Below are 27,336 nucleotides of genomic sequence, written 5' to 3'. Positions count from 1 at the left end.
CCGTGTTAGTCTGTATTTGCAAAAAGAAAAGGAGGACTTGTGGCACCTTAGAGACTAACCAATTTATTTGAGCGTAGGCTTTCGTGAGCTACAGCTCACTTCATCCACAGTATGCATCCAATGAAGTGAGCTGTAGCTCACGAAAGCTTACGCTCAAATAAATTGGTTAGTCTCTAAGGTGCCACAAGTACTCCTTTTCTTTTTCCAAGAATTAATATTCTTGATAAAACTTTATGGGACTCAGTTTTGCACTGAGCAGCTACATGAACTTCCCTGAGATTGTCCAGGATGTAAATCAGCACAGAATTTGCTGCCACAGCTACAGGAATCTAAGGCATCACGCGAAAACACTACGTTGTTTAGGTGCAGGAAAATGCATTGTTACAAAGTAGAAACACAGCTGAGAAAGATTCTACCCAGAACGTATGTCACGTGGGGCTTACACAACAGAATCCACATTGCTTTGGCAACTGCAGATATGCCTGGATAATCAAGAGCTCAGATAATCAGAATTCAACAGAATAGACATACACTGGCGCCTCATTAGATAGGATCACAGATGTCGGAACTAGGGGGGCTGCTGCACGCCCTGGCTTGAAGTGGGTTTCCATCATATACAGGGTTTACAGTTTGGTTCGTTGGCTCTCAGCACCATCACTATACACATTTCTCCAGCACCCCTGGATGGGATGGATAGGACAAGGGGGAGTTGGAATAATCGGGATTCTACTGTATTATTACTAAGTAGTGGGACCATCTATGGAACGCGGCCAAGCCTGCTGTAAAAAGGAAGATGTTACCATGTCATCTACAAACAACCAATAAATACAAATTAAGATCTTGCAAGAAAAAAAATTAAAAAAAAAACGTTAAAATAAAAGTCCAACAACAAGAAAAAATTAAAGGTAACTGACACTAAAGACCCAACACCTTGTCTTTACCTCCTGATAGCAAATACACGTGTTCCACTGTTTGCAGTAGAATTGGATCCAACCATAGGCTGGTAAGGGTTATGTTTTATAAACAGTCATCTGCACATGGGCAGCAGATGGGGTGTTGGCAAAGAGAACTGCACTTAAAAAACACTGCCGTCTCACATAGCCAAAAGCCAAAGAACTTCATCAAGGTCCACTTTCCTCCACAGGAGTTATTTAATAACCCTACCACACAAGACATTGCTACAAAGAAAGAAAAAATAGAAAACTTACCTTGTCCCCAATCTCTAGTTTAAAGAAGGATTTATTTGGATAAACACTTCAAAGATCTCTGGGTGGTTTTTTTTAAAACATGGTTTGTTGTTTGTGCATGTTTACACATATATATATATAAAATCAGCCTTTGATGCCCAATATGATTAAGAGTCTCTGAGATGATTTAGTTGGACAGTCCCATCTGAGGCCTTAAAATGATGAACGAGCTTCTCCAAGCATATCTTCCCCTCAGCCACTCTGTGAAAATTCCCATTTCCTTTTGCACGTCCAGCATGAAGCACATGTGATGGTCTCCAAAGAGAGCACAGACCTTAGGATTTATTTACTGCACAGTTGTTTTGAGATGCTTTCAAAGCCCTCCCCATGTGACTCTTACAAAAGGCAAGAGATCTGAAATGGATTAGGATTACTAGCAGGGATTATGGATGGGAAATATAGCACGCTGGCCTCTCACGTTTTAACTGAGCAACCAGCTCTTATACACCTCCCGCTGCCTTTTGTAACATGAAAAGTTTCTCTGGGGAAAAATTTCCCACTCAATCCCTACTTTGGGAGGAAAGGTCCCTTGCTCCGGTCAGGATTTTGCAGTGCAGAGGACATAGGCAAATTAAAACCCAAAAGAGAAAGCTCCTAGTTCCTGGAATTGCAGAATGGCTTTGTCTTGGTTCCTTTTAGGCCTAATCAGACAAAAAGCTTCAAAGTAATACAGATACCCTTGCCAGCACAGGGCAGTTCATAGCCAGAAAATCCGTACTTATCTCATCTGGGACCACTATACTTGCTGGGAATATAATAGTGTTTTTAACCAAATGTGAATCCCAGTGGATGCAGTTTTGCATTCCTAGCTAAATTCTGGATTCAGAGAACTGGAAAGGAGCCTCTTCCACCATCCTTGTATACTGCAGTTCTAAAGGGTTCGCCCTCCACATAGATGCAAAAATCCTTATTGAACCATAGGTGTTGGAAATAAGGGTGCTGGGGATACTGCCACACGCCCTGGCTTGAAGTGGTTTCCATCATACACAGGGTTTACAGTTTGGTTCAATGGCTCTCAGCACCATCACTGTACACATTGTTCCAATATCCCTGTACTGAATCCCAGTGAATTTATGTCATCTCTCCTTGTGGCAATCCCTTGCTTAGGAAAAGTAATGAAGAGACTGCCCGAAGAAACCATTATAAAAGTCACACTGTATATGCAGCAGCAACTCTTTCGTACTCGTGGGGCTCTGCCACACTTGGAAAAATCAACCTAAATTTAAAAAAAATAAAGGTACTTGGACATTATGCAAGGCACTGAATTTAGCCGTATGGAGTGGAAATCCATCAACTTCATTTACAGCAGTTAACCTAATGGCGAATTAAAATAGCGGAGCTCGGTTCATTGTTATTAGATGTTCATGAGTAACCAGACTGCTGCTGGGTGTTTGTGAAAACTGTTTGCAACAAACCACACTGACATTTGTTTGCATAAACTATTCACTGGGTACTTACAGGTGACAAATATCTGCAAAACCAGGATCCATTTGCAAACAGGGGGGAAAAAAGCTATATTCATAACAAATGTTAATTGCAATGAGTAATTTGATCATATCTATAAACCACAAAGATTCTGGGTCAGATCTTTAGCGAATGTAAATCAGCAGACCTCTAGGAAAAGTCCATAGACCTATGCCTATTTACACCAGCTGAATATCTGGTCCCCTAGCTTTGGGTGTGGCTGTTATGAGAAGATATGTGAATGAGAGAGAGGCAGGAGTGGCTGCCAGCTCTACAAATTAAAGTGACATAGATACGGAATTAAGAAATCGGTGTGGGCTCCTTTATTCCCACATTCTTCCTGGAACCCTCTGTTTCTCTTCACATCAATTACGACACTAGCTCTATAACTGATGCTCCTGAGTAAACTGGGTCAAAGAAAAGCTTGCAGTGCCTTTATCCAGGTAAAAGTAGAGCATGTAGGTAAGTACGTAATGACATTTAGCTAGCTACAGCATGAGGAGATAAAGGACACGTTTCTATAAAGCTCTGGTAGGAAAAGCTCACACAACCAATTCAAAAATGTTGCAAGGGACACTGTGAATCAATGTTTTAAAGGGAGCAATTGTTTTGGAAATTATTTTGCTACGCAATGAATTGTATTTAAATTTGATTGCAGAAGAGCACTCCAGGTCCTGAGATGCTGTCTGAATTTATCCAGCTGTTCAACCTCCTAGACTTCGGAAGGGCTGCATGCCCAGCCTCCACTTCCACACCCAGACAACAATCCCTGAAGTCCTGCTATATTGAAGTGTCCTGCATAGAAAACCAGAAAGGCAAAACCCCAGCTATTTTTTTTTAAATTATGTAGAAAGACAGTCAAGATACACTAAATACTTGCCCACTGTTACTTTTTCACATGAGCCACTGCTGAAAGGACCATGTGGATGTTCTGTGATTCCAAAGGGAAGAGAAAGTGGCAGGTGGAGGCCGAAAAAACATACATTTGTCTCCTCTTCAGTCAGTTTGAGTACATTTCAGTTGAGCTCTCCTCTTAGCATGCTGTGCATATACCTACGGTACAGTATTCAATACAGAATGCCATGTCCGACCCACTTCACCACGGCCCTGGGGTTTAGCCTGGCAGAGGGTAGGTCTACACTGCAATCGGAGGCGTTACTGCAGCTCTTACCTAGGAAACTTTTTATTTGAAGACCTATCACCCCATCCTACAGTCCTGACTCAGGCTAAATTCCCACTGACATCAATGAAAATTGTGCCCTGTCAGGAATCAGATCCTAAACACTGAAACTATAAGGGTAGGTATTTACCTAAATCAATCCTTCCAACTCTTGTGGTTTTGCTACAGTATCACAAACTGAATGAGTGACTGGTGCACAATTGCAGCACGATCAAAGGGAACATAGTTGCAAAATTTCTACTGATGTGAACTTCAACTGTGCAAAGGAAATTCAGTCTCTGTTCCCCTTAGACTTGAGGATCCTCCAATCTGTTAGGGAAATAACAATCAGTGCCATTATATCCCCTAAGCTGAGCCTGGCTGTTCTATCCTGGAGGAAAGCACATTAATTGTAAGTTACACACAGTCCAGACTTGCTCTGCACATTCCTTTAGCATAAATAACCACCTCTCAGATTGAGTGGTAATCTTCAGGGAAAACCAGCAATTCAGATCAAAGACTAACGGTGTATTTCCATCCATTCTACAGCAATGCTAAGGGAATGCAATTTAAATTGCTCTGGGGTATCATTGGAAAAACATACCCTTCCATCACCTATCATCCTGCAGTCCAACTAAGGGCCAAGGAAATGCTGGAACACAGGAGAACCAGTCTGGTTCCAGGGTCCCATGGGAGGAGTATTGCAGGGAGCCCGCACTGGGGATCCAGGCCCCTGTGTGCTGGGAAGAACACAGGCCTATCCGTTAACCAAACACAGTTCCATGGAGGAGCAGCCAATTTGAAGGGCTGCTGTAACCCTGATGCTGTAACAGTGCCTGCAGACTTCCCACAGCCCATTCCAACCTGCCTAGGGATTGATCCAGATCTCAGCTCATTTTACTCAGGGGTGGTGCTAAAGAGAGGACTATAGGGCTTCCACTGTGGATCACAGGCCCCTAACATGTCAGATGAAAGAACAACAACAAAATAGCCCTACATAAGCCAGACGGCCTGCTGAATATTTTTATTTCAGTATTTTCTTACCAGCCAAGCAAAAATAGAGACTTTTTATTATTAATAAACTCATCAGTACATTCATTTAAAGTGCACATTGCATTCCAGAAACATGAGTGAAAATCAGTTCCCTCTCTTTTAAAAATCTGCTAGAAAGCCAACGTAATTAGTAAAACCTTCATTTCAGAACATGAACAAAATCAGAATCTTGCAAGTCAGCTTTACCTGAAATGTTCATGGAATTGTTTTCAACAAAACAACTACAATGCATTAATTTAGTTTAAACGTAATGCTGGACTTGGAAAGCTTCAGCTTTTCCCCCTTTTGTCTGTTAAGAGAGAGAGAGAGTAAGAAAGAAATGAGCATGGATCCGCACAGATCAGAGAAATAAAGCAAACACTTTAAATTCTCCAACAGAAAAAAAATAAACCCTGCTATCTCAAAAGCTCAACATGACCACTGCTAACCCTCGAGTCAAATCCATGTCCAACTAAAGTCAACAGCCAAACTCCCACTGACATCAGCAGCATCAGGATTTGGCCCTGAAGGAATTCTCCTCTCTTCCAGGAATGGGAGTGCAGCAGCAGCAGCCACAAAATTTCTTTGCTTTGTAATTTTAGAAGGTCAAAGTACAAATATCTAATTTAGACTGCAATTGTCACCCCCTGTACATGCACATGCTGTTTCTTGGGGGCGGGAGGGAAATGAACAACTGAAGTGATTTGTAGTTTAATTGACATATGAGACACCCAAAGTCATTCAAATTACAGCAAAATTGGACCCTCAAGGAAAACTTACCGTATAGTGCAGTGGCGGGCAACCGGTGGCCTGTCAGGGTAATCCGCGGGCGAGCCACAAGACAGTTTGTTTTCATTTGCATGGCTGCCTGCAGCTCCCAGTGGTCGCGGTTCACGTTCCCGGCCAATGGGAGTTGCAGGAAGCAGCAAACGTCCCTGCATCCCAAATCCCTCATCCCCGGCCCCACCCCAGGGCCTGTATCCCCAGCCCAGACCCCCTCCTGCACTCCAACCCCCTGCCGCAGCCCTGAGCCTGCCCCCAAGCCGGATTCCCCTCCTGCACCCCAAACCCCTCATCCCCAGCCCTACTCCAGAGCCTGCACCCCCAGCCCAGAGCCCCTCCCACACCCCAACCCCCTGCCCCAGCCCAGAGCCCCTCCTACACCTTGAAACTCCCTCTTTCCCGGCCCCACCCCACAGCCCTCACCCCAACCTTCTGCCCCAGCCCTGAGCCCCTCCCACACCCCAAATCTCTCATCCCCAGCTCCATTGTGTCATGGGCGCCAACAACTTTCTTCAACTGGGTCACCAGAAAAAGTTTGAAAACCACTGTTTTATAGGACTGTACCTCTAGTCCCTGCTGGACATTTAAACTGCATCATTAAAAGCTTCATAAAATTAAGTGTGATTTTTAGGCCCAACCCACGACTGGAAGAGCAGGCCACTGAACTTCAATGGGAGTTGGGCTCTTATGAAAATCTCAGCCTAAGGGAATCAGGTGCTAAGTTCCCTCACCTCAACAGGACAGGAAATCCTATCCATAGGTACCACTGAGAGCTCATATTCATTGAAAACAACTATCAGCACCAATATGTTACTTACACATGTTCACTCCCAGGTTCTGATCCGTGTCATGTACTTGTCTGGGACTGCAGCACTCATTACCGTGGTATATACTGTGTAACTGGGGGAAAAGGGGGAAAAAAGATGTACTGTGTGCTTAAAATACCATCTCAAATCCAGGAAGATACGGGTAACAGCAGCAAAGCAATAGAATCAATCTTACTAGAAAGAAGCATTCTACTTGTCCAAATCAAAACAATCAAAAGGCACAGAGTGTTGAAATATCCGGAAGAGTTTGGTAACACTGACAGCCAAATTCTCTCCTGGTGCAAAATGGCACAGCTCTATAGAGATCAAGGGAATTTTACCCAGCAGAAAATATGCCCTAAATTGTGAGTCTGCATCTATTTGATCAGTTTACTAGAATATTAATAGTATTGATCTCAATTGTTACAGTGACAGAATTCAAATTGTGAGGAAGAGTATAAGCACAATATATAGGGGCTTAAATCCTTGTTGCTGACCCTGAGGAACCAATTCCAGAGCTCTTTGCGTGATTGAGGGAAGCTGTGGAGATACTGAGCTACGTCTAAAAATAAAACAGGACAACAGGAAGAAGGGGAGATGCAAATTTTTGTAAAACAGAGCCATTATGGAGCAAGTGAAAGAACTCAGCACTGGTTAGGCATGCAGTAGCTTGTAAAACTACACTCAGTAGCTACGGTATGCATGTATTATTTTTTCCTCTTCAAAGCAAAGCAAATTTACTAACACTGATTAACAAAGGCAAGAGTTGCAACAAAAACTAAGTGGAAAATGAACATTCAACATATCAGGAGCAAGATGCATCACTCAGGGGAAGACTGGCTGGTCTGAGTATCAATTTGCTTCATTGTTGCATATTATTGTGAAGTGTAGACTCCACACACAGGAGGACTGAGCCTTATGAACTATGGTTCTTTTACTGGACAGTGAGTGACCGACAAAGAAGTCAGAAACCCAAGTGAGGGCAGACACTGAAAAGCACTGAGCACTGGAGCAGTGTTTATGGCTGGGGAAAATCATGGGATATTTTGCACAGTTAAAGGAAAATCTTCTGATAATCTAAATCGAAATTAAATATAAACTGCCCTGGTGTGGCAATGGGCATTGATCTATGTTTCTAAACATGATACTTACTTGTTTAAGACCGGCCTCACTGATAATACCTATTCAAAAAAATTAAAGAGCCTGTCATTTTGTCAGATTAAAAGAAATGTTTAAGGCTATTTAGAAACAGTCGGATACAATTATTTAAGATGGATAACGCAAGATCAAAGGTTACCCTATCCATTTTTAAAAATCAGAGCACTTTATTGAACATTTTTAAACAAAAAAGCTTTGCAAATGCACAAAGTTTTGTCAAGTTCCTGCATTTAAGAGGAACTTGTATCAACCTTCTACCCCCTCTCTAAGTGTCTGCAGTATTTATACCTGTGCTTGTACCAAAGAAATCATCTAATAATGCTGGTGATACAGTCAACCTGCGTTCCTCACATGCTCCTGTCTGAGCAGTCAGAATACAGCTATGTTACACATGTTTCTCATTTAAAAGTAATAGTTCATAGCATCCTAAAAGGAACCACTACAATTATAGTATATAACGGGCAGAAATCAGTGGAACTTGTACTTTTAATTCTCTAATGTGCTTCTGAAAGTCTACCATATCTGAATTACTGCCTAAAAACCCCACACAAGAATCAAGGCTGCCCAATTAATTCTGGATGCTCAGTTTGAGACCACTGTAGCCTAATTTTCAGAGAAGCTGAGCACCCACAGTGTCAGCTGAAGCCAATGAGGGCTGAAAATTAAACCCCAGGATTCTCAACTTGGGCGCTCCAAAATTGAGTCACCCACAATTCAAAGACACTGGAAAATTTGGGCTTAAGTGACTTGCCCAAGGTAATACACTAAATCAGCAGCACAGCCTGGCTCAGTTCTCCATCACTAGAGCGCAGTTCAAGTGACCCTTGACGACAATCGCCACTCAAATGAGCAAACATGAGCCCTTTGCTGTATATCCTTAGCCATGAAATGCCTGTGTAATTTTCCAAATCCTCACTAAAAACCGTCACATTCCTTAATCGCTGTTCTAACCTTCTCTCCAAACAGCAGAATTTTTAGTCAACATCCAGACATCATGATGCAAAATTTAAAAGAAATACCTGAAAGAGGGTCTCAAAATTAATATTGTCCCATCCAGTGGCATTGAGAGCTTTAATGGCTGCAGTTCTGCAAGGAAAGGATGCAACGTCACTCAACAAAAATAACGGTCATAGAAAACGTTATGCAGCCTGAATGAGAAATGTTGGCCACTAAATCAATCCACATCAAAACATCTGCTTGGGGCTTAATTACACTAAAAGATGGTATGAGCTGAATCCAATAGACCATAATTAAATGAGAGGCATTACCATTAGAGGATACAGCTACAGAACTGCAGCCAATCTGCCAACACATTTTGCCCCCTTGCATCAAACAGCCAAATCAACTAAAAACGTTGCTGAGGCTTTTAACAATGCCTCCAAACAGCCTGTCATTGTGAGGCCTGAACACTATGGTTAGGGTTAAATTCTGTCTTCTACTGGGACACCAACACCAAGCATCTTTCCCTTCCCACGATTTTCTTCTGCCTCATGTTAGAGAGTTGTCACCCTGTAACCACTGTGCTTCCAGCCAAAGAGCACTGGAACCAGGCAGTATCACTCCTTACCTGGTCTAGTTTCTTCTGAGTGAGGCTGCAGGAGCTGAAGTGGCTGCCTGCTCAGCACATGAAGCTGCCTAGGGAAGCACCCAAGAAGCCTGTGTCACCTCTTAAATACAAAAACGGCATCCGGGGTCACAACTCCTACTCAAACTCACCTTCGTTTATCAAATGGAGGAGGAGCAACCCAGTGGTCATAGTTTGTTTCCACACGGAACCACCTACACCACAAAACAAACCAAAAAAGCAAGTGTAATTTCACCCAGTTGCACAGGTGGCTAATAAAAACAGACATGAGGTTTTTTTGGCATGTTTGTTTGTTTTACTTTAGTGAAAAAGATAAGGTTTTTTAAAATGCTTTTTACTTCTGTTAGCCCTGCAAAGCCAGCATTACTAACAGAGAATCAGCTGGATTCATCTTGTGCATCAACTGAATTGTCTGCTAAATTCTAGTTACGACGACAAATTATTTACCCAATAGTAATATCTGAACCTAGTGGGGTTGCAGATAGGTCACAGATAGCCCAGTTTAGCATGCAAATCTTTTATTACCAGCGATGATACAAAAGGAGGAAAGAATCCAGCATAACTTTCAGATCCCAAAGTGAGTGTGCAAGGCTAACAGTCAGAAAAACATCCTGTTACTTGTAAATTGAGCTGTACATCAGTGACACACATGAATTTGAAACATCCCTGAATCTCCTACATACATGCAGACTGCCATATTATTGCCAGTGAAGCGGCTCAGCAATTGGATAGCATTCATATCTGTACCAGTAACTGAATTGTACTTCTTGTCACAGGCTTATATAATCTCAATTGTGTGTATTGTCCTCAGTAAAAAACAATCCACATGTCCCTTTTCTCCCCCCGGTTCTCAGAGGACTGCCCCCTGCCCTGTCCGAAAGTGGCTTCCCTGGCTGAGGAGGGCTGGATGGAGCTCCATTCAGAGACATTAGCGAAAGCATCTCTTGGCTCAACCATAGTCGACACTGCAGACCACAAGATGCTGCCCTCCCACCGTGTCTTGGGTCTATTGAACACTCTTCCCAATAGCAGCTCACAAAGGTGAAACAAAGCAACATTTGTGGCCACTTACGCTCCAGCTGTGGGCTCAAGAGGCCAGATGTCTGCCGGCCCCCTTCTATTCCTTGTGATGACCACGCCCTCTTTGGGCGACGTTCCTGCAACGATGAAGTAAACGTCCGCAATGATCGGGGTCGCAGCCAGTTTGAGAACGGCAGCTTGAAAGTCTGCAGCTTTGCTCAGGGTCTAGTGCAAAACCAAAATCACTGGGAATCAATACTGCACAGCCTGCCGAGACACTGCATCAAGACAGCTCAGAGCCGAGGGGCTCTTGGCTCCAGTGAAGGCTGCATTTTATGGAAAAGGTCAGTTTTGGCTTAGTGATCAGTAGAGTGGGTATCTGTGTAGTATGGGAATGGTTTCTCATTTAGGCCCTGATCTTGCAATCAATGTATGCACTCTAAGCAGGCCCACTGAAGCCAAGAGGACTAGGCAATGTGCTTGAACTTAAGCACGCATCTAAATGTTGGCAGAACTGGAACCATATATAAACCCAAATTGTAAACCACATCCTCCCACTAGTGAGAAGTTAATGCTAAGAGTTGTTCCTTTCAACTCATCAGGCCCATTAGGAAGAATGAGGAAACCAAACAAGAGAAAAACAACCCCAAGACTGGGATTTTTAAAGGAGCCTAAGGAAATTAGGCCCCTGCTCCCAGCTGACTTTCAATGGGACTTGGGTAGTTAACTCCCTTAGGCTCCTTTGAATATCCCAGCCCAAGCACACGATTGTCAGGTAGGTCCAGGTTTGGTGAACACACATTTTTCCCCACAGCTAGTAAGTGACATTTTTAAAAATTCCATGAAAATAGCTGTCCAACCCGACTTCCACCATTCGGCATAAGAACCAGGAAGGGACAATGACTAGGAATTGAGTACTCTGGTTTCACCATCCGAACTGAGTAAAATATAGAAAGTACCCAGAGAGCATCAATGATGAAAAGTAAAGGACCTGAGCATGTTGTCAATTTCCACGGAAGCACTTTGCAGGACTGAGCCCTAAATTATGGGATGAAAGAAAAAAGGCTTCTCCAGGCCTTGGTTTTAACTTTGGTTTATGTGAATACTGGTGGCAGTGGGGAGATAAAAATGCAAATGAGTTATTTAGACCTTACTCCTGCAAACTTATACACGTAACTTCATGCACACGGCTAGTCCCATTGATGTCAATGGAGTTACTCATAAGTGTAAAACTATGCACATGCTGAAGTGTTTGCAAGATTACGGCTGTAGGAAATACTCCCTTAAAAACTGACCCTAACAAATTAACACAGTACAGGAATTAAAAGAAAACAGGGCTTGTGAAATAAAAACAAACAAATGAGACAGCAGGCACCTTGTATAACAAGGTACATGAAGAAATTAAATGTTTAGCAATGTCAGGCTCTCGGTAACCAAAGGTTTGGTTTTTTTTCCTCATATACAGCTGTCTCAATGTTTGCTCATTATTCCACTGCAGTTATGCAAGAAACATATGGTGCGTATGGTACAAAGGTCACTACCATTGTCTAGACTGCACCTGCAAATTCATTTCAGATGTGCTGAACTAGTATCAGGTGTGTGAATGAGAGCCAAACAGGAAAGAAGCAGGAGGTTGGATTTGTGTGTCACAATGTGTAAGTGCTCTCCTCTCATCACCTTGTTCAAAGTCACTTGTTTGGTTCCCTTAGCCTGGGATCTGTGCACTGAAATCCTAATAATTGCTTAGAGCTTCGTGCACATACTTCCTATGCAGCCCTCTGTACATTTCTATCTTCATTCCACATATCATGGCAAGATGGAGTTTGGTTACAGACAGTTAATTTTCTTTAGCTTTTGGACAAGATGTACCTGGCATTTCAAAAAAATTATTACTATTGGGGGTTCAGTAATCAGCTATAGGGAGAACTCTGCAATTCAGGAAATCTAGTATGCTCAGGTTTCAGAGCGGCAGCCGTGTTAGTCTGTATCAGCAAAAAGAACGAGGAGTCCTTGTGGCACCTTAGAGACTAACAAATTTATTTGGGCATAAGCTTTCGTGGGCTAGAACCCACTTCATCAGATGCATGGAGTGGAAAATACAGGAGCAGGTATAAATACATGAAAAGATGGGAGTTGTCTTACCAAGTGTGAGGTCAGTCTAACGAGACAATTCAATTAACAGTAGCATACCAAGGGAGGAAAAATAACATTTGAAGTGGTAATGAGAGTGGTCCATTTCAAAAAGTTGACAAAACTTCAAAAACAGACTGCAACGTGAAACTGCAGAACTTGAATTAATTTGCAAATTGGACACCATCACATTAGGCCTGAATAAAGACTGGGAGTGGTTGGGTCATTACAAAACCTAAACCTAATTACCCCCACACTAATTTCCCCCTACTGTTGCTCATACCTTCTTGTCAACTGTTTGAAATGGGCCACTCTCATTACCACTTCAAAAGTTATTTTTCCTTCCTTGGTTGCCTACTGTTAATTGAATTGTCTCGTTAGACTGACCTCACACTTGGTAAGGCAACTCCCATCTTTTCATGTATTTATACCTGCTCCTGTATTTTCCACTCCATGCATCTGATGAAGTGGGTTCTAGCCCACGAAAGCTTATGCCCAAAAAAATGTGTTAGTCTCCAAGGTGCCACAAGGACTCCTCTTTGTTCTAGTATACTCACGAACTTTCAACAAACACCCAGTGTTACACATAACGACTCCCTCCTTGAAAATTTAATCTCTCCCCTTTGGAGTTTCACCAAATGAATCAAATATAAGATCCCACAATGCCACTTTGATGCCTCAACAGGTGTGTATTATTTTTCAATGTCTTCGTTTTGAGATATTCTGGCAAAAGGCATTTGGCTTTACAATTAAAAACTGTTACACTAATTGTTTCAGTACATACATATTGCTGAAGGCAAAACATTGGATAAGCAGGTGGTTATTTTAAATCGAATCCCTGCAACAACTAACTAGCTTCTGCAGAAGTGTTCATTCAGGTTCTTCTGAGTTTGAGATGGGAATTGAATCTTCTCAAGAAGATTCAGACTAGCTCTCATCTAGCTAACTCAATATCAGTGAAGACATGGAAACACAAACTACCTGCTGAAGTACAGACCCAAGGACCCAAAAGAACTTGTACGCCTATGCCATCGTGGCTTCACGGCTTTTGTTATCTGATCTACCTAAATCAAAGCCAGCTCAGGTGTGTCTACATGCGCTGTATTCACACCTCTGACTGCAGAATAGACAGACCCTTTGTGACAGATTTATCAAAACTGCCAACTACAGTGCTGCTTTCAGACACCACACACCTGCTCCGCAGTGGAACATACTGTTTATTTTACTTGGAAATGAAAGCATCTTGTTTGTTGTAATTCATGACACTGAGAAGCAGCGCAGTTTTATCTCGCCAACTACCCAGTACATCGCATATATGTATGAACCACGTGGGATTCCATTAAACCATAATAATAGCCAGAGTTTAAATGCCTGTGTACTTCTCACTGTGAAGCTGAATACTTGCTGAAGCAATAGCCTAAATATGCACCTATATTTGCAAATAGTGTAAAATACCTTCCCTATCACATACCCACCTGTATGTCTAGCTACCAGTGCAGCTATGTCATAAATATAAAGTGAAGGGTAAACACCTTTAAAATTCCTCCTGGCCAGAGGAAAAACCCTTTCACCTGTAAAGGGTTAAGAAGCTAGGATAACCTCGCTGGCACCTGACCAAAAGGACCAATGAGGAGACAAGATACTTTCCAAGTTGGAGTGGGGGAGAAACAAAGGTTCTCTTTGTCTGTGTGTTGTTTTTGCCGGGACCAGAGCAGGAATGCAGGTCAGAACTCCTGTAAAGGGCTAATAAGCAATCTAGTTAGATATGTGTTAGATTCTGTTTTGTTTAAATGGCTGATAAAATAAGTTGTGCTGGAGGGAATGTATATTCCTGGTTTTGTGTCTTTTTGTAACTTAAAGTTTTGCCTAGAGGGATTCTCTATGTTTTGAATCTGATTACCTGTAAGGTATTTACCATCCTGACTTTACAGAGGTGATTCTTTTATTTTTTCTTCAATTAAAATTCTTCTTTTAAGAACCTGATTGCTTTTTCATTGTTCTTAAGATCCAAGGGTTTGGGTCTGTGTTCACCTATGCAAATTGGTGAGAATTTTTATCAAGCCTTCCCCAGGAAAGGGAGCGTAGGGTTTGGGAGGATTTTGGGCGGGGGGAAAGACGTTTCCAAGCGGGCTCTTTCCCTGTTATATATTTATTAAACACTTGGTGGTGGCAGCAATAAAGTCCAAGGGCGAAAGGTAAAATAGTTTGTATCTTGGGGAAGTTTTAACCTAAGCTGGTAAAAATAAGCTTAGGGGTTTTTTCATGCAGGTCCCCACATCTGTACCCTAGAGTTCAGAGTGGGGTAAAATACCTTCCCTATCGCATACCCACCTGTATGTCTAGCTAACAGTGCAGCTATTATGCATTTACACTACTTTGTAGCCACTGGTCCCTTAAAATACTTCCTGTTCTGTGGGACGGGCGTCTTTTCACAGAAATTTAAATGTTACTGAGTGATAAATTCAAGCTACTTGGCAAGAAGCCCCTGCAGTACTGGAAGGGCCTCTATTTCCTGCCTTCGGACAGTTTATAGCTCAAAAACTCTCAGCCAATACAATACGCTCCTATACAGGTCATATACTTGCCAGGGTATCTATGTAATTTTCAACACAAATGAAAAATGGAACGACAAAGTTCTTATTATACTTTGCGTCTTCAAACAGCTAGTGGTATGTGACTAAGATAAAGAAGATAGAACACTTTGCATACGTACATCCCTGACAAGCCAGCTGACTGGGACGTTTCGACTCAGGAAAGCAGCTACTGCATTCTCCCACCATCTTCCCTTATCTGAAAAAAGAAAAGGGAAGTGCTATTATACACGCAGGCAATTCCTGCTGCCAACCAATACCTATACTGTGTATCTTCATCATCTCTCCCCATCTTACCATCCTTCACTTCTCCTCTCAAGCTCTGTTTTCGATCTCTATAATCCTCTCCCTCACCAACAAAGTACAGTACAATAAATTCTCTAGCCATGCTGCTATTGGGAATCAAAGTGACAGCCACTGATTACCAACTTCAGCATCAGCTGCAGCAACTTTTGGGTGGAGAATGACCCACCAGGTAGCTATAATGCGACAGCCACTGCGTCAGGGAACAATACTGCAACAGAGTTTGGGACAACTAGTCTTTTCTCACTTTACCTACACCAAAAACCCAAAAGTAAAATCACTGTAGGAGACTCAATATCAAGTGACTTTAAGGGGCACTGTCACAAGAAGTACTCAACACCTCTCAGGAAAGACCAACACTAACAATTTCAGTCGTAAAGTCCCCACCTTCCTTTCCCATTACAGTTGGTGACTCACTGGCTTTTCCATTTATAAACATTATTTCTTCATAGCAGAATACTGGGCAAGAGAAAGGCTGAGGTTAGTGTAACAGAGGGCAGAGTCTTGTAACACACATTAACGACATGGTCACAATTCAGCCAGCCACGCCTAAACTGTTAACAGCTTCTAGGGGAAACGCTCCTACTTTTATGTTCCCTGTATAATTTATTGTATTTTAATTCTACAAAGAATGAAAAGTACTGGGCAGAAATCTGGAGCACAGCTAAAAAAGCAGTGATGACTCTTTGGCTGAAGAAAACTAAGCAGAACAGAAACTGACATTCATGGTTAAAATTATCCACGGGCCAGAAACACAAATGAGAAAGTCCACAGGAAGAATCCTTCCTGTCACTTAAATAACTTTTAGGATAATGTAGAGCCATCACCTCCTCTAGTCTCATGACTCCTTCCCTCAATTTTATCTCAATAGTTCAGCGGTAGGTAAAAAAAGCAAGCCAGCGGCAGTTGTTATTCTGCACAACAGCAATACATGCTCCCCGCACGCTGCTGTTGGTGCTATTGTTCTTTGTAGAGACCAAGGTCATACATCCTTATCATATAAGAGTATATGAAGCAAGATCATCATCTCAGTCCAGTGCCTGGTGGACAAGGGTGCCCTAACTTGACCCACATCGAACTACCTCTCAACTCTGGTTCTCAGACCCATCTCTAATATTTACAATGCTTAATTCTCCTTTTGCCTCCCCCTCATTAAACATTGGTTTGCTTCCTTCAAAAACTGGGATCCAAGGTCTGACCGTTCTATACATGCCTCTACATCTTTCAATCTAAACTCAGGTTCCCAAGGGGAAGAGACTGGCCTCTAACTTAAAGGGACATTGCCACCTCTGCTTTCATTGCTCTCAAATGCTTTTCCATTGTCATCAGTTGTCCCTTCTCTCTCCAATGACCCTTCAAGTGGGTCTGCACTGCTTCTCAGTCTTCCCTCATCCCTTAATCCACTGTCTCCAACCACTTCTTCAACCCTTCTTTTCCCACGCTGCAGATCCAACTGCCTCTCTTCTCCTCTTTTCCCCCGTATGCATGGGCCCTACCATACGAGAACAGGCCAGGGGATCCAGGCTTTTGACTCCCTGCACAAGATGGTCTCTTTCTCTCAGCCCCATGTCTCCCTTCCTCAGTGGCGTCTCCTCAAAGGGCCACAAATTCTCCTCCTGCTGCCTCCCCAGAATTCCCCCATCTCCTGCTTCTGCTGTTTGAAGTTCAAATGCTGCCATATAGACATCTAAACATCTCTCCTCTTCGGGGTGGCCACAGGTGCTTATGTATGCAGGAGGCCAGAAAGTTGTGCTCTACCCCACTTCAGTGGCCAGCATGTTTGAGGGAGACTCCGGCAGAAGAGTCGGACAAGGATAAAAGCAGCTGAACTGCAGTAAGTCCCATCTAACTTAGATGAGTTGTCAGGCATAAGGTGATAGCTCCAACCTCACTTAGACAAAAGTGCTTTAGAACGATGTTCAACTACATCGTTTACAACTAAGGAGTTAAACTATTGAAATGTTTTGGTATGACAGTGCTATGGTTGTGAGCTTGACTTACCTCGTTCATCACCAGAGATTGTAAACTTGTGTGGACTCTGTCCGGTCCATAAGCCGACATAGCCCATAAATGTGGTACCCTTATACGCTACCTGAAATCAGAAAATGTACACCATTCTACAGTTATGGGACAGACATGTTTTTAATACAATGGTCCAAAACAGATTCTTACATTTTACCTGTGGATTTCCAGTGAAGAAATAACTGGATTCCAACATATGTCATTTGAAAAAGTTAACGCAATAACATTATGACATTCAAATATCTGCATCATGATTGAAGAAGGAAACTAGAGATTAAAAAAAGCGAAGATTAAATTCCATTGCATTTCATTGCTAAGGATAACCCAACTGCTATTAAAATGTTGTTCAAGTTAGCGAGTGTCTGACTGTGAGGCAGAATCCTCCATTTCTAAGATAGACAGATATGAGGAGACTGCAACAGCAAATACATCATTTAAAATATTAAAAACTAAAACACACACATTGGTCAGCGCATATAATATTTGCGGAAGTTGTCAGACTGACAGCCATGCAATAAGATTCTTAAAAAGGAAAAGATAGTGTTGAAAGGGAAGAATCAGAGACGAAAATTACTTGTTAGGCTCTCCAATCCCTCTCCTCACCAAAACTGAGCTCTACTGCATGTGTTCAAATATTTTGATCATGTTTTAAATGTGCTCTGCGTTTGGTCTCCTTGGGAGACTATTCTCCAGCCAAATACATCGCACAATCAAGAAGATTTTTCTCAAACTCAGTCTGAGTTCCCCTTTTCTTAACTTCCTTCCATTAAACTCTTGTTATACACCCATGTACCACCTTAAATAATTCCTCTCCATTCTTGGAGTTTTCACCATTCTAATATTTGTAAACTTGTGTTCTCCCTTCACTATCCTATACATATTTTGCTCTTTCAATATTTCCTTGTAAGTAGGTCTCTCCTGGCCCCAGGTCAATTTTGTTTTAGTATGAATTCTGTCCGGTTTTTCAATTTCTCTCTGATATTGTGGTGCCCAAAAATGAATAACTCAAATGCAGTTACACCGTAGCCCCAGAGAGAGAGGCTGGGGTGCTCAGATACTACAATGATGAACAAAGCTCTGTTATATAAACCTGGACAGATGGCGAAGCACTCTAAACAGCAAATATTCTATTACTCATTTTCTTGCACTCCTCTGTGGATTTGTTATTCAAACCACTAAGTCCAGCTGCTTAAAGATATGCAGACCTGTGTGCCATTCTCAGAAAACAGCATCAACCCGTACCAAAAACAGACCATACCTGCCCGTTTTGCATAAACTGCACGTCAATTGTCATCTTGCGTAAAATATCTCCGAAAGCATAGTCCATGTTCCGACCATGGTAAATCTTTCCCTTGGAATCTTGAGCAACAATACTGGTACAGAACCTTGGAAAACAAAAGCAGAAGGGAACTATCTAAAAAACCCCAAAACACAGAGATTTTTTCAATATTGAATAATTTTTCAGGAAATTTCTTACGGCCGTGACTGAACCTTTATTTTATTTTCTCTGTAAAATGCCATTAGCACTTATGGCATTGCATATACAAATGTTAAACAGCTACAGTTTAAAAAACCACATGTGGAGACCACAAAGCAATGTAAACACGCATCTGTGACAGTAAAAGTTGCGTTTGCAACCTTCTCTCCGCCCCTTTCAGCATATGTATTACGATGCCATCTTTAATTATATACCATTTCTATACTGTACATATTGCCATCCAATTGTTTTTACTGACTGAGATACACATCTATAATATCCTATAGTACTATGTGCTACTCTTTGTCTGACAGACCAACAGAGTCCATGAAAAGAAAAGGAGGACTAGTGGCACCTTAGAGACTAACCAATTTATTTGAGCATAAGCTTTCGTGAGCTACAGCTCACCTCATGGGATGCTGCAGCTCACGAAAGCTTATGCTCAAATAAATTGGTTAGTCTCTAAGGTGCCACAAGTACTCCTTTTCTTTTTGCGAATACAGACTAACACAGCTGCTACTCTGAAAAGAGTCCATGAAAGTTATTTATAGGACAAACACAATTATAACCCAGCACTATAATTCCTAGCTATAAAGGTCAGGTGCTACTCTTGGTACGTAGGCATCTCAGTTTCCTCCAACCATAAAAATACCTTTTCAAGCAGGTAACATGCTGCTTTCATTCACTAACCTTAAAGGTACCAATCCCCAGCCCGCTGCAAATTATCAACCAGTTCAGCAGTTTCTTTGGATATAAAAAATCTAAAATTATGCCCATAAAATAAATGATGTATCTACATTTACCTTGACAAGCCCAGGGTCAAGTTAAAAAGAATTAACTTAGCTAGGTCTCTCTCTTCTCCCTTGACTAAACAATAATTACCCTTAATATAACAGGATTGGGCCCGATATTAAAATGCATGCTTTATATATTGGTTCTCAACTCTCTAAAGGCAAAAATCAAAAAAGATATTGAATTATTGACAATGAAAATGATAAAAATATATCAGAATTTAAAAAATTATGTGTACTTATGGTTGTAGAAAAAATTTGTATTATTTAAGAAACAGGATGTAATCATGTAATGAAAGACTGTATTATGATGTATGTACACAAGAGAGGCGTTCAAATTACACATGCAGCCTCTTAACACTGACTGCTCCTGACCTGAGTGCTTAACTGTGCAACTTAACATCTCTGCAATGCCCTAGCCTACTCATCATGAGGTCCAGGGAAGTGAGTCCCAGGAGTTGTGCAGTTTTTTGTCTTACAAGACATAGTGAATAGAGCTGAGTGGGAAATGTTTTTCCTGTCTTGGGAAAATTTTCCCATCCCAAATAGGGACAAAAAGTTGAAGTCTCAAAAGTTTTTGCAAACTGACAATCCAAAAATAAATAAATAAATAAATAAATCAGTTTAGGTCAATCAAAATGCTTTGTTTTGATTTCAACCTTTTAATGTTTTATATTTTAAACTATAATTAACTTAAATTTCTAAATAAAAAGTCATTTTAAACAGAAAAATGGAAATTCTTCATTTCAAATGTTTCAAAACAGGACATTTCGACAATTTCAAAACTTCCCCAAAACTGAGACAGACAAGAAATCTGTCGAAACCAACCCTTTCCCGCAAACAATTTCAGTTTTGATGAATTGGCACTGTCTGACAAAAAAGTTGAGTCAAAAATTTCACAACCAGCTCTAACAGTGATTGAGGTATTCACAGCTCATTGTTACTGGATTGCTAAATTTGCCACTCAAGCATTTGTAACATAACCTTTAGCAGTGCATGTTATACATTTAGCACTTCTTAGTTAAAATCTCACTGCACTTAGAATGTGATTTTCAAATGCTCAGACTTGGTAAAATCAAAATAAATTTTCATCAGAACATTAAGACACTTTCCTTCAATGAGAGAGATATCCCCACCAAATTTCGACTTCAGTTTCCTTACACCAGCTGTTGCAGCATTTAAACGTAAAAAAAATAAATAAAAAAGCCACTAAGAACATTTTTATACTGATGAAAGCATAATTTTTTCCACTCTCCCGTTACTTGAAAACTAAACAATTTTGGCTCAAAGTTTCCCAAAACATAAATTCCAATTCAGGCAGATTTTAACCCAAAATGTGAGAGTTCAGAGAAGTTATGAGTAACTTAAACTGGTAACCAGGAGTTTAAAATGCAAATTGTAAATAGAACCCTAATTATAGCAATCGGTCTCCCTCTAATACTGCTCTCTCATAGCAAACCATACCTTACAGTCTTTAACTCTTAATAGACAACTCTTCAGCTAGAAAGTAATTAACCAGAGCTATCTGGCCTTTATTAGCATTAAGAAACAACTTACACATCACAAAATAAAAATCTCCTGTTAAAAATATAGAATTTTATCCATTGTGAGTGGCATCTGAGTCATGCAGTAACACTTGAATGATTACTGAACATTTGACCATCACTTGTAGATCACGGCACACTCAAAGGAGCATATACCAAACTCTAAAAGCCATATTCAGCTCTTTTTTCAACAGGTGCAACTCCAAGGACTCCAGTGGAACTGCACCCAATTACACCCAGGATACCTTTGACCTGAACTAGAAGGAATGTGTTAATGCAATATTTTTCCCTGTCTAGATAAGGTACACACACCTCTATGTAATAACCTACTGCTTATGGTAATAGTGGCACACTGTTTCCATAAAAGAGAATAGATGCCTGAGGATCCTGGAAGAAAACTGATAAAGAAAAAAATATGTCACTCTCCTTTCATAATATGCAGCAATCTAGGATTCCAAACACAGCACCCAGGCTGTTTTTACAGGATTACATGTAAAATATATTATGTTTAGATCATAAAAACGATGAGCAACAAATTAGCTTTCTGTTGCTATTTCATCACCACCTCGCATATGTTTTAGGACCCAATCCAGTGTCCTGCGGAGAATCCTCAACTCTTAATGGCTTCATTGTGAGCAGAGGGCACTGACTACCTCACAGCAGGGGCCCCGCACATATCAGATAGGTTTCAGAGTAGCAGCCGTGTTAGTCTGTATTCGCAAAAAGAAAAGGAGTACTTGTGGCACCTTAGAGACTAACCAATTTATTTGAGCATAAGCTTTCGTGAGCTACAGCTCACTTCATTGGATGCATAAAGTGGAAAGTACAGCGAGGAGACTGGAAAGTACAGTAAGGAGTACAATCTCCTCACTGTACTTTCCACTTTATGCATCCGATGAAGTGAGCTGTAGCTCACGAAAGCTTATGCTCAAATAAATTGGTTAGTCTCTAAGGTGCCACAAGTACTCCTGTTCTTTTTACATATCAGATAGTTATGCTTGCAAAGAGACAGTGTCACCTAGAGTAAGCCCAACATTCAGCTACTGTGATGAAAAGGGGTCAAAACCAAACATGGAGAGCGAATTTTTCCAGATGAAAAATTTGAGTGTCATTTTTTTTTAAATTAAACATTTCTCTGCAGTGCTGTGAACTCAAACAACCTGTTTCTGTCCTCATGCACTAACTGACTGACTGAAAATAAACAAAAGTTAACTTTTTCCCCCCATATAAGCTTGGTGGCTCAGTGGTTTAAGCACTGGCCTGCTAAACCCAGGGTTGTGAGTTCAATCCTTGAGAGGGTCATTTGGGATCTGGGGCAAAAATTGGGGATTGGTCCTGCTTTGAGCAGGGGGTTGGACTAGATGACCTCCTGAGGTCCCATCCAACCCTGATATTCTATGATTCGTTCATAGAAAAGAGAACTATCCTCATTTTCCCACTGTAGACAAACCCAAAAAGTAACTTGCGGCTATAGCCACAATCAGCTAACATGACAGTTTTAAACACAAATGTACTTGTTTCCAAGCGGAAGCTAAGTGATACTTAACAAACAACTTTTCAAAAATAAACAAAACAAAAAACAAAACTCATTTTCTCAGAGCAGACAAATCCTCCTTACTTCTGCTTTTTGAGTGAAATCCTACAGCCTAAATGATTAAACGAATCTAATTTACTTTTTAACTGGTAAGGATCTAATGAGCTTTTGAAGGGATGCTCCCTGCCAGTTTGCTTTGACATTTCAATTAGGACTGTCAAGCGATTAAAAAAATTAATTGCAATTAACCGCGCTGTTAACAATAATAGAATACCATTTATTTAAATATTTTTGGACGTTTTCTACATTTTCAAATATATTGATTTCAATTACAACACAGAATACAAAGCGTACAGTGTTCACTTTATTTTTGATTACAAATATTTGTGCTGTGAAAAACAAAAGAAATGGTATTTTTCCATTCACCTCATACAAGTACTGTAGTGCAATTTCTTTATCATGAAAGTGCAACTTACAAATGTAGAATTAAGTACAAAAAACATGCATTCAAAAATAAAACAAGGTAAAACTGTAGAACCTACAAGTCCAATCACTCCTACTTCTTGTTCAGCCAATCACTCAGACAAACAAGTTTGTTTACATTTGCAGAAGATAATGCTGCCTGCTTCTTGTTGACAATGTCACCGAAAAGTGAGAACTGGCCTTCGCATGGCACTGTTATAGCTAGTGTCACAAGATATTTACATGCACAATGCACTAAAGATTCATATATCCCTTCATGCTTCAACCACTCTTCCAGGGGACATGTGTTCATGCTGATGACGGGTTCTGCTTGATAACCATCCAAAGCAGTGTAGACCGATGCATGTCCATTTTCATCATTATGAGTCAGAAAATCAACCTTCTGCTGGTGGCATCTTTTTTGGTGGTTTGGGTTTTGTAGTTTCCACATCAGAGTGTTGCTCTTTTAAGATTTCTGAAAGCATGCTCTACACCTCGTCACTCTCAGATTTTGGAAAGCACTTCAGATTTTTAAATCTCGGTTCGAGTGCTGTAGCTATCTTTAGAAACTTCAGATTGGTATTTTCTTTGCATTTTGTCAAATTTGCAGAGAAAGTGTTCTTAAAATGAACAACATGTGCTAGGTCATCATCCGAGACAGCTATAACATGAAATATCTGGCAGAATGTGGGTAAAACAGAGCAAGAGGCATACAATTCTCCCCCAAGGAGTTCAGTCACAAATTTAATTATTTTTTTTTTAACAAGCGTCATCAGCATGGAAGTATGTCCTCTGGAACGATGGCCGAAGCATGAAGATGCATATGAATCTTTAGCGCATCTGGCACATAAATATCTTGTGATGCCAGCTACAACAGTGTCATGTGAATGCCTGTTCTCACTTTCACGTGACATTGTAATGAAGAAGTGGCCAGCATTATCTCCCGTAAATGTAAACAAACTTATTTCTCTTAGTGATTGGCTGAACAAGAAGTAGGACTGAATGGACTTGTAGGCTCTAAAGTTTTACACGGTTTTGTTTCTGAGTTCAGTTAACAAAAAAACCTACATTTGGAAGTTGCACTTTCATGATAAAGAGATTGCACTACAGTACTTGTATAAGGTGAATTGAAAAATACTATTTCTTTTGTTTATCATTTTTACAGTGCAAATATTTATAATAAAAAATAATATAAAGTGAGCACTGTACACTTTATATTGTGTTGTAATCAAAATAGATATATTTGAAAATGTAGAAAAACATCCAAAATATTTAATAAATTTCCGTTGGTATTCTATTGTTTAACAGTGCGATTAATCGCGATTAATTTTTTTCATCACGATTAATTGTTTTGAGTTAATCATGTGAGTTAACTGCGATTAATTGACAGCCTTAATTTCAATATATACATTACTGCACTGCACCATCTCACCCCCCATTAGAGCATTAATGTTGCTTGATTGATTTATACGCTCAAAATTCAGTCTGATTCCATCTCATATATTAGACCAGAGATTTATCATCTTCAATCAATTATACTTTATAGCCATTTTGCATTAAGACACTCTGCTCCACTGCCTTAAAATTGGAATATTCTGAATTTATTTCCCAGGATAAGTAAGATACTTACGCAGAAAATTCATAGGCCAAATTCATGAGAATTCCATCTCCAACACTAATCCCCAGTGCCTTGCACATTCCCAGGATCTCTCCTGCAAAGGGTTGAGGGATAAAAGACTCCAGTTCTTTTGCTACTGGCCGAATGACAGCATGGACCCACTTAGGTACACTTTCACTGAAAGACAAATCCAAAATATCAGCTAATCTTTCCCTTGAAGAGGGGTGTGAGCAAGTCAGAGTGGTATGTACAGTATCTACACCTCACACATTAACCAGTTATTGGATTCACTGCCCATCTGCTCAGCACAAGACAGAAAGTTGTTTTGCGTTATCAATTATTAATTAGCAGCCACACTTGTGCTAGACTGCCTGTAGGGCTCACGATCTTATCCCTCGATCCCACAGCCATTGATCCACATAAGTAATCCCGCGGCGTTCAGCAGGATTCATGGAAGGGAAGGGAAGGGAAGCATGTGCTTAAGGCTTTACAGGGTGCAATGCTTTTTCCTCTCCCATTAGGTCCCCTCAAACTCCAAATTTTATACATTTCTAATCAGCCATCACTGTGGTATTGGGGGTTTTAAAATTGCTATTTATTAGGGTGACATTCACTCTACTTACATAAAGCCTGAGTATTGGGGCTTGAAGCTGGCAAAATCCACCATCACTCAGAGCACCCTCACCCAGCCACCTCCCCTTCCTCCCAGGTGTGCAAAGTATGGGCCCAGCCCATCATCACCCACTCGCAACATGGCCTTCCAGGGCCCCTCTGCACGGCCCCTAGGCCTGCTAGCAAGGCAGCTGTTCAGCCAGCAGAGCCCCAGGGCAGGTTCCAAGCAAAGCAGCAGCTCCGGTACCATCCAGCAGGGGCCGTCCCGGCATGGGGAGATCTGCTACGGACAAGACCAGGGGTTCTCAGACTTTTGTACTGGTGACCCCTTTCGCATAGCAAGCCTCTGAGTGCGACCCCCCCCCCATAAATTAAAAACACTTGTTTATATATTTCACACCATTATAAATGCTGGAGGCAAAGCGGGGTTTGGGGGTGGCAGCTGACAGCTGACAGCTGGCGACCGCCCCCCCCCCCAGGTAATAACCTGGCGACCCCCTGAGGGGTCCCGACCCCCAGTTTGAGAGCCCCTGGACAAGACACCAGGCAAAAGAAGCGGGTGGGGAAGGCGAGCGGAGAGCAAAGGGCGGCGGGACGACGCTGGTTGCCCGCACTCGGGCTGGGGGGGGGGGTCTCCCTGCGCCCTCAGGGTGCTCTGCTGGCTCCATGCCCCCCCGAGTGGGGCTGTGCAGAGCGTTGCTGAGGCAGGGCCCACCAGCCGGGCGCCACGGTGATGGGCGCCCTCGGAAAAACGAGGGGAGAGACACCCCCCCCCCCCGAGCCACGCCCCGGGCTGGGTGTGTGGGACCGTGGGGGGCCCAGACAGCGGGGCCGGGCGGCGCCCCCAGAGGCGCGGCTGCCCCAGCCCGCCCCGCCGCGCTCGCTCACACACACACTCACTCGATGACCCGGGCCACGGCCGCCCGCAGGAAGGCCGGGTCGAAGTGCCGCAGGGCGGGCAGCCAGCGCTGCTGCGGGGCCTGCTCCAGGCTCACGTTGCACAGCGGGGGAGCGGCCGCCGCGCCCCAGAGCAGCAGCAGCCCCAGCCCCAGCGCGCAGCCCCAGCCCGCGCCCATGGCCCCGGCGCCCTCGGCCCTGCTCCGAGCGGCGAGCGGCCCCCGGGGCAGGGCGGAGCCGGGGCCGCGCAGCCGCCGCCCTCCGCTCCGGCAGGGAAGCTCTGCCCCCGGGCGGGGGAGGATGTAAATCCCTGGCGCTAGATAAGGAAACGGATTTCTCACCCCAAAGGGTGCTAAGCGGGCTGTGAAGCCGCTAGGTTTCAGTCAGGGCCCGAGCAGCAGGCTGGGCCTTGGGGCAAAGCTTTTAAAACATTCCCTTCGCTTGGCTCCAGCCCCACCGACCCAGCCAGGCCTGGCCTCCTTCCATCCCCGTTCAGCCAGCGCCAGCCTTAAACCACGAACGCTGCGTTCCTAGGGCTTCTGGTCCCTATTTATACAAGGCTCTAGCTGCATATGGGGGGTGGGGTGGGGGCTGAAACCGTTTCTTTCTTTTTTTTTTTTAAATTGTGGGGGTGCTGACAGCCATTGCACCAAACTGTAAAGCTTGTCTATAAAAGGGAAACCACTTCAAGCCAGGCAGCGTAGCAGCACCCCTACTTCCAGTACCTCTGTATGCATACACAAATGGACCCAAGGCAGCAGTTCCCCTTCCTACAGGTATGGACTCAGGCTTCCGGCCAACTCTTAAAGGTGGTGTGGGTATCAGATAAACAAAGCATTAGCTACTGTTTACATTTTCTAGTGTAGAAACCTTTAAAGGGGAGGGAAAACGAATTAAAAAAAAAAATCAATCCAGCTTCTAACTTCGGGCTTTGCAACGTAGTGTGAAGTGTTTTTAAAAGGGAACTTGTCAAAAGAAAAGCAAGGTGGGGAGAGGGACAGACAACAAAAAGGACAGAGATGAGAGGGGGAAATGTGACAAACAGGATGCAAATTATTATTTTTTAATAAAAAAACTGCATAGCAAAACGCTACAGAAAAG

At 42.3% G+C, this 27,336-nt stretch overlaps 1 protein-coding gene across 2 annotated transcripts; it reads right to left on the bottom strand.

Annotated features, from left to right (window-relative positions):
- Window positions 1–4,868: 4,868 nt before the first annotated feature.
- NAAA (N-acylethanolamine acid amidase) lies at window positions 4,869–26,457 on the bottom strand. Of its 2 annotated transcripts, XR_012668015.1 has the most exons (12): window positions 26,239–26,457; window positions 24,739–24,903; window positions 18,559–18,685; window positions 17,280–17,370; window positions 15,098–15,174; window positions 10,307–10,479; window positions 9,366–9,428; window positions 9,217–9,284; window positions 8,669–8,735; window positions 7,644–7,672; window positions 6,504–6,585; window positions 4,869–5,212 (listed from the first exon to the last, which is right to left on the bottom strand). XR_012668015.1 is itself a non-coding variant. In XM_048848105.2 (11 exons), exons 1-10 carry the CDS (start codon window positions 26,412–26,414, stop codon window positions 6,510–6,512), a joined length of 1,044 nt encoding a protein of 347 aa, XP_048704062.2. In that variant the 5' UTR covers window positions 26,415–26,454; the 3' UTR covers window positions 4,869–5,212; window positions 6,504–6,509. The 2 variants fall into 2 exon arrangements, 1 of the variants encoding a protein (XP_048704062.2); XM_048848105.2 differs by lacking the exon at window positions 9,217–9,284 and having other exon boundaries at window positions 26,239–26,454.
- Between the last annotated feature and the right edge of the window lie 879 nt (window positions 26,458–27,336).

Source organism: Caretta caretta, chromosome 4 (genome assembly GCF_965140235.1).
Source record: "Caretta caretta isolate rCarCar2 chromosome 4, rCarCar1.hap1, whole genome shotgun sequence".
NCBI lineage: Eukaryota > Metazoa > Chordata > Testudines > Cheloniidae > Caretta > Caretta caretta.
Note: the sequence above shows the minus strand (reverse complement) of the source record. Positions and strands in the feature narration are given on the sequence as shown.

Excerpts from the sequence above, each read along its gene's own strand:
- NAAA (XM_048848105.2), bottom strand. The coding sequence starts at position 26,414 with ATGGGCGCGGGCTGGGGCTGCGCGCTGGGGCTGGGGCTGCTGCTGCTC. Across the intron at positions 18,686-24,738 it reads TTGGCCTATGAATTTTCTGC|GTTCTGTACCAGTATTGTTG; the intron begins GTAAGTATCTTA and ends TTGTTTTCCAAG. Across the intron at positions 17,371-18,558 it reads AGTTTATGCAAAACGGGCAG|GTAGCGTATAAGGGTACCAC; the intron begins GTATGGTCTGTT and ends TTCTGATTTCAG.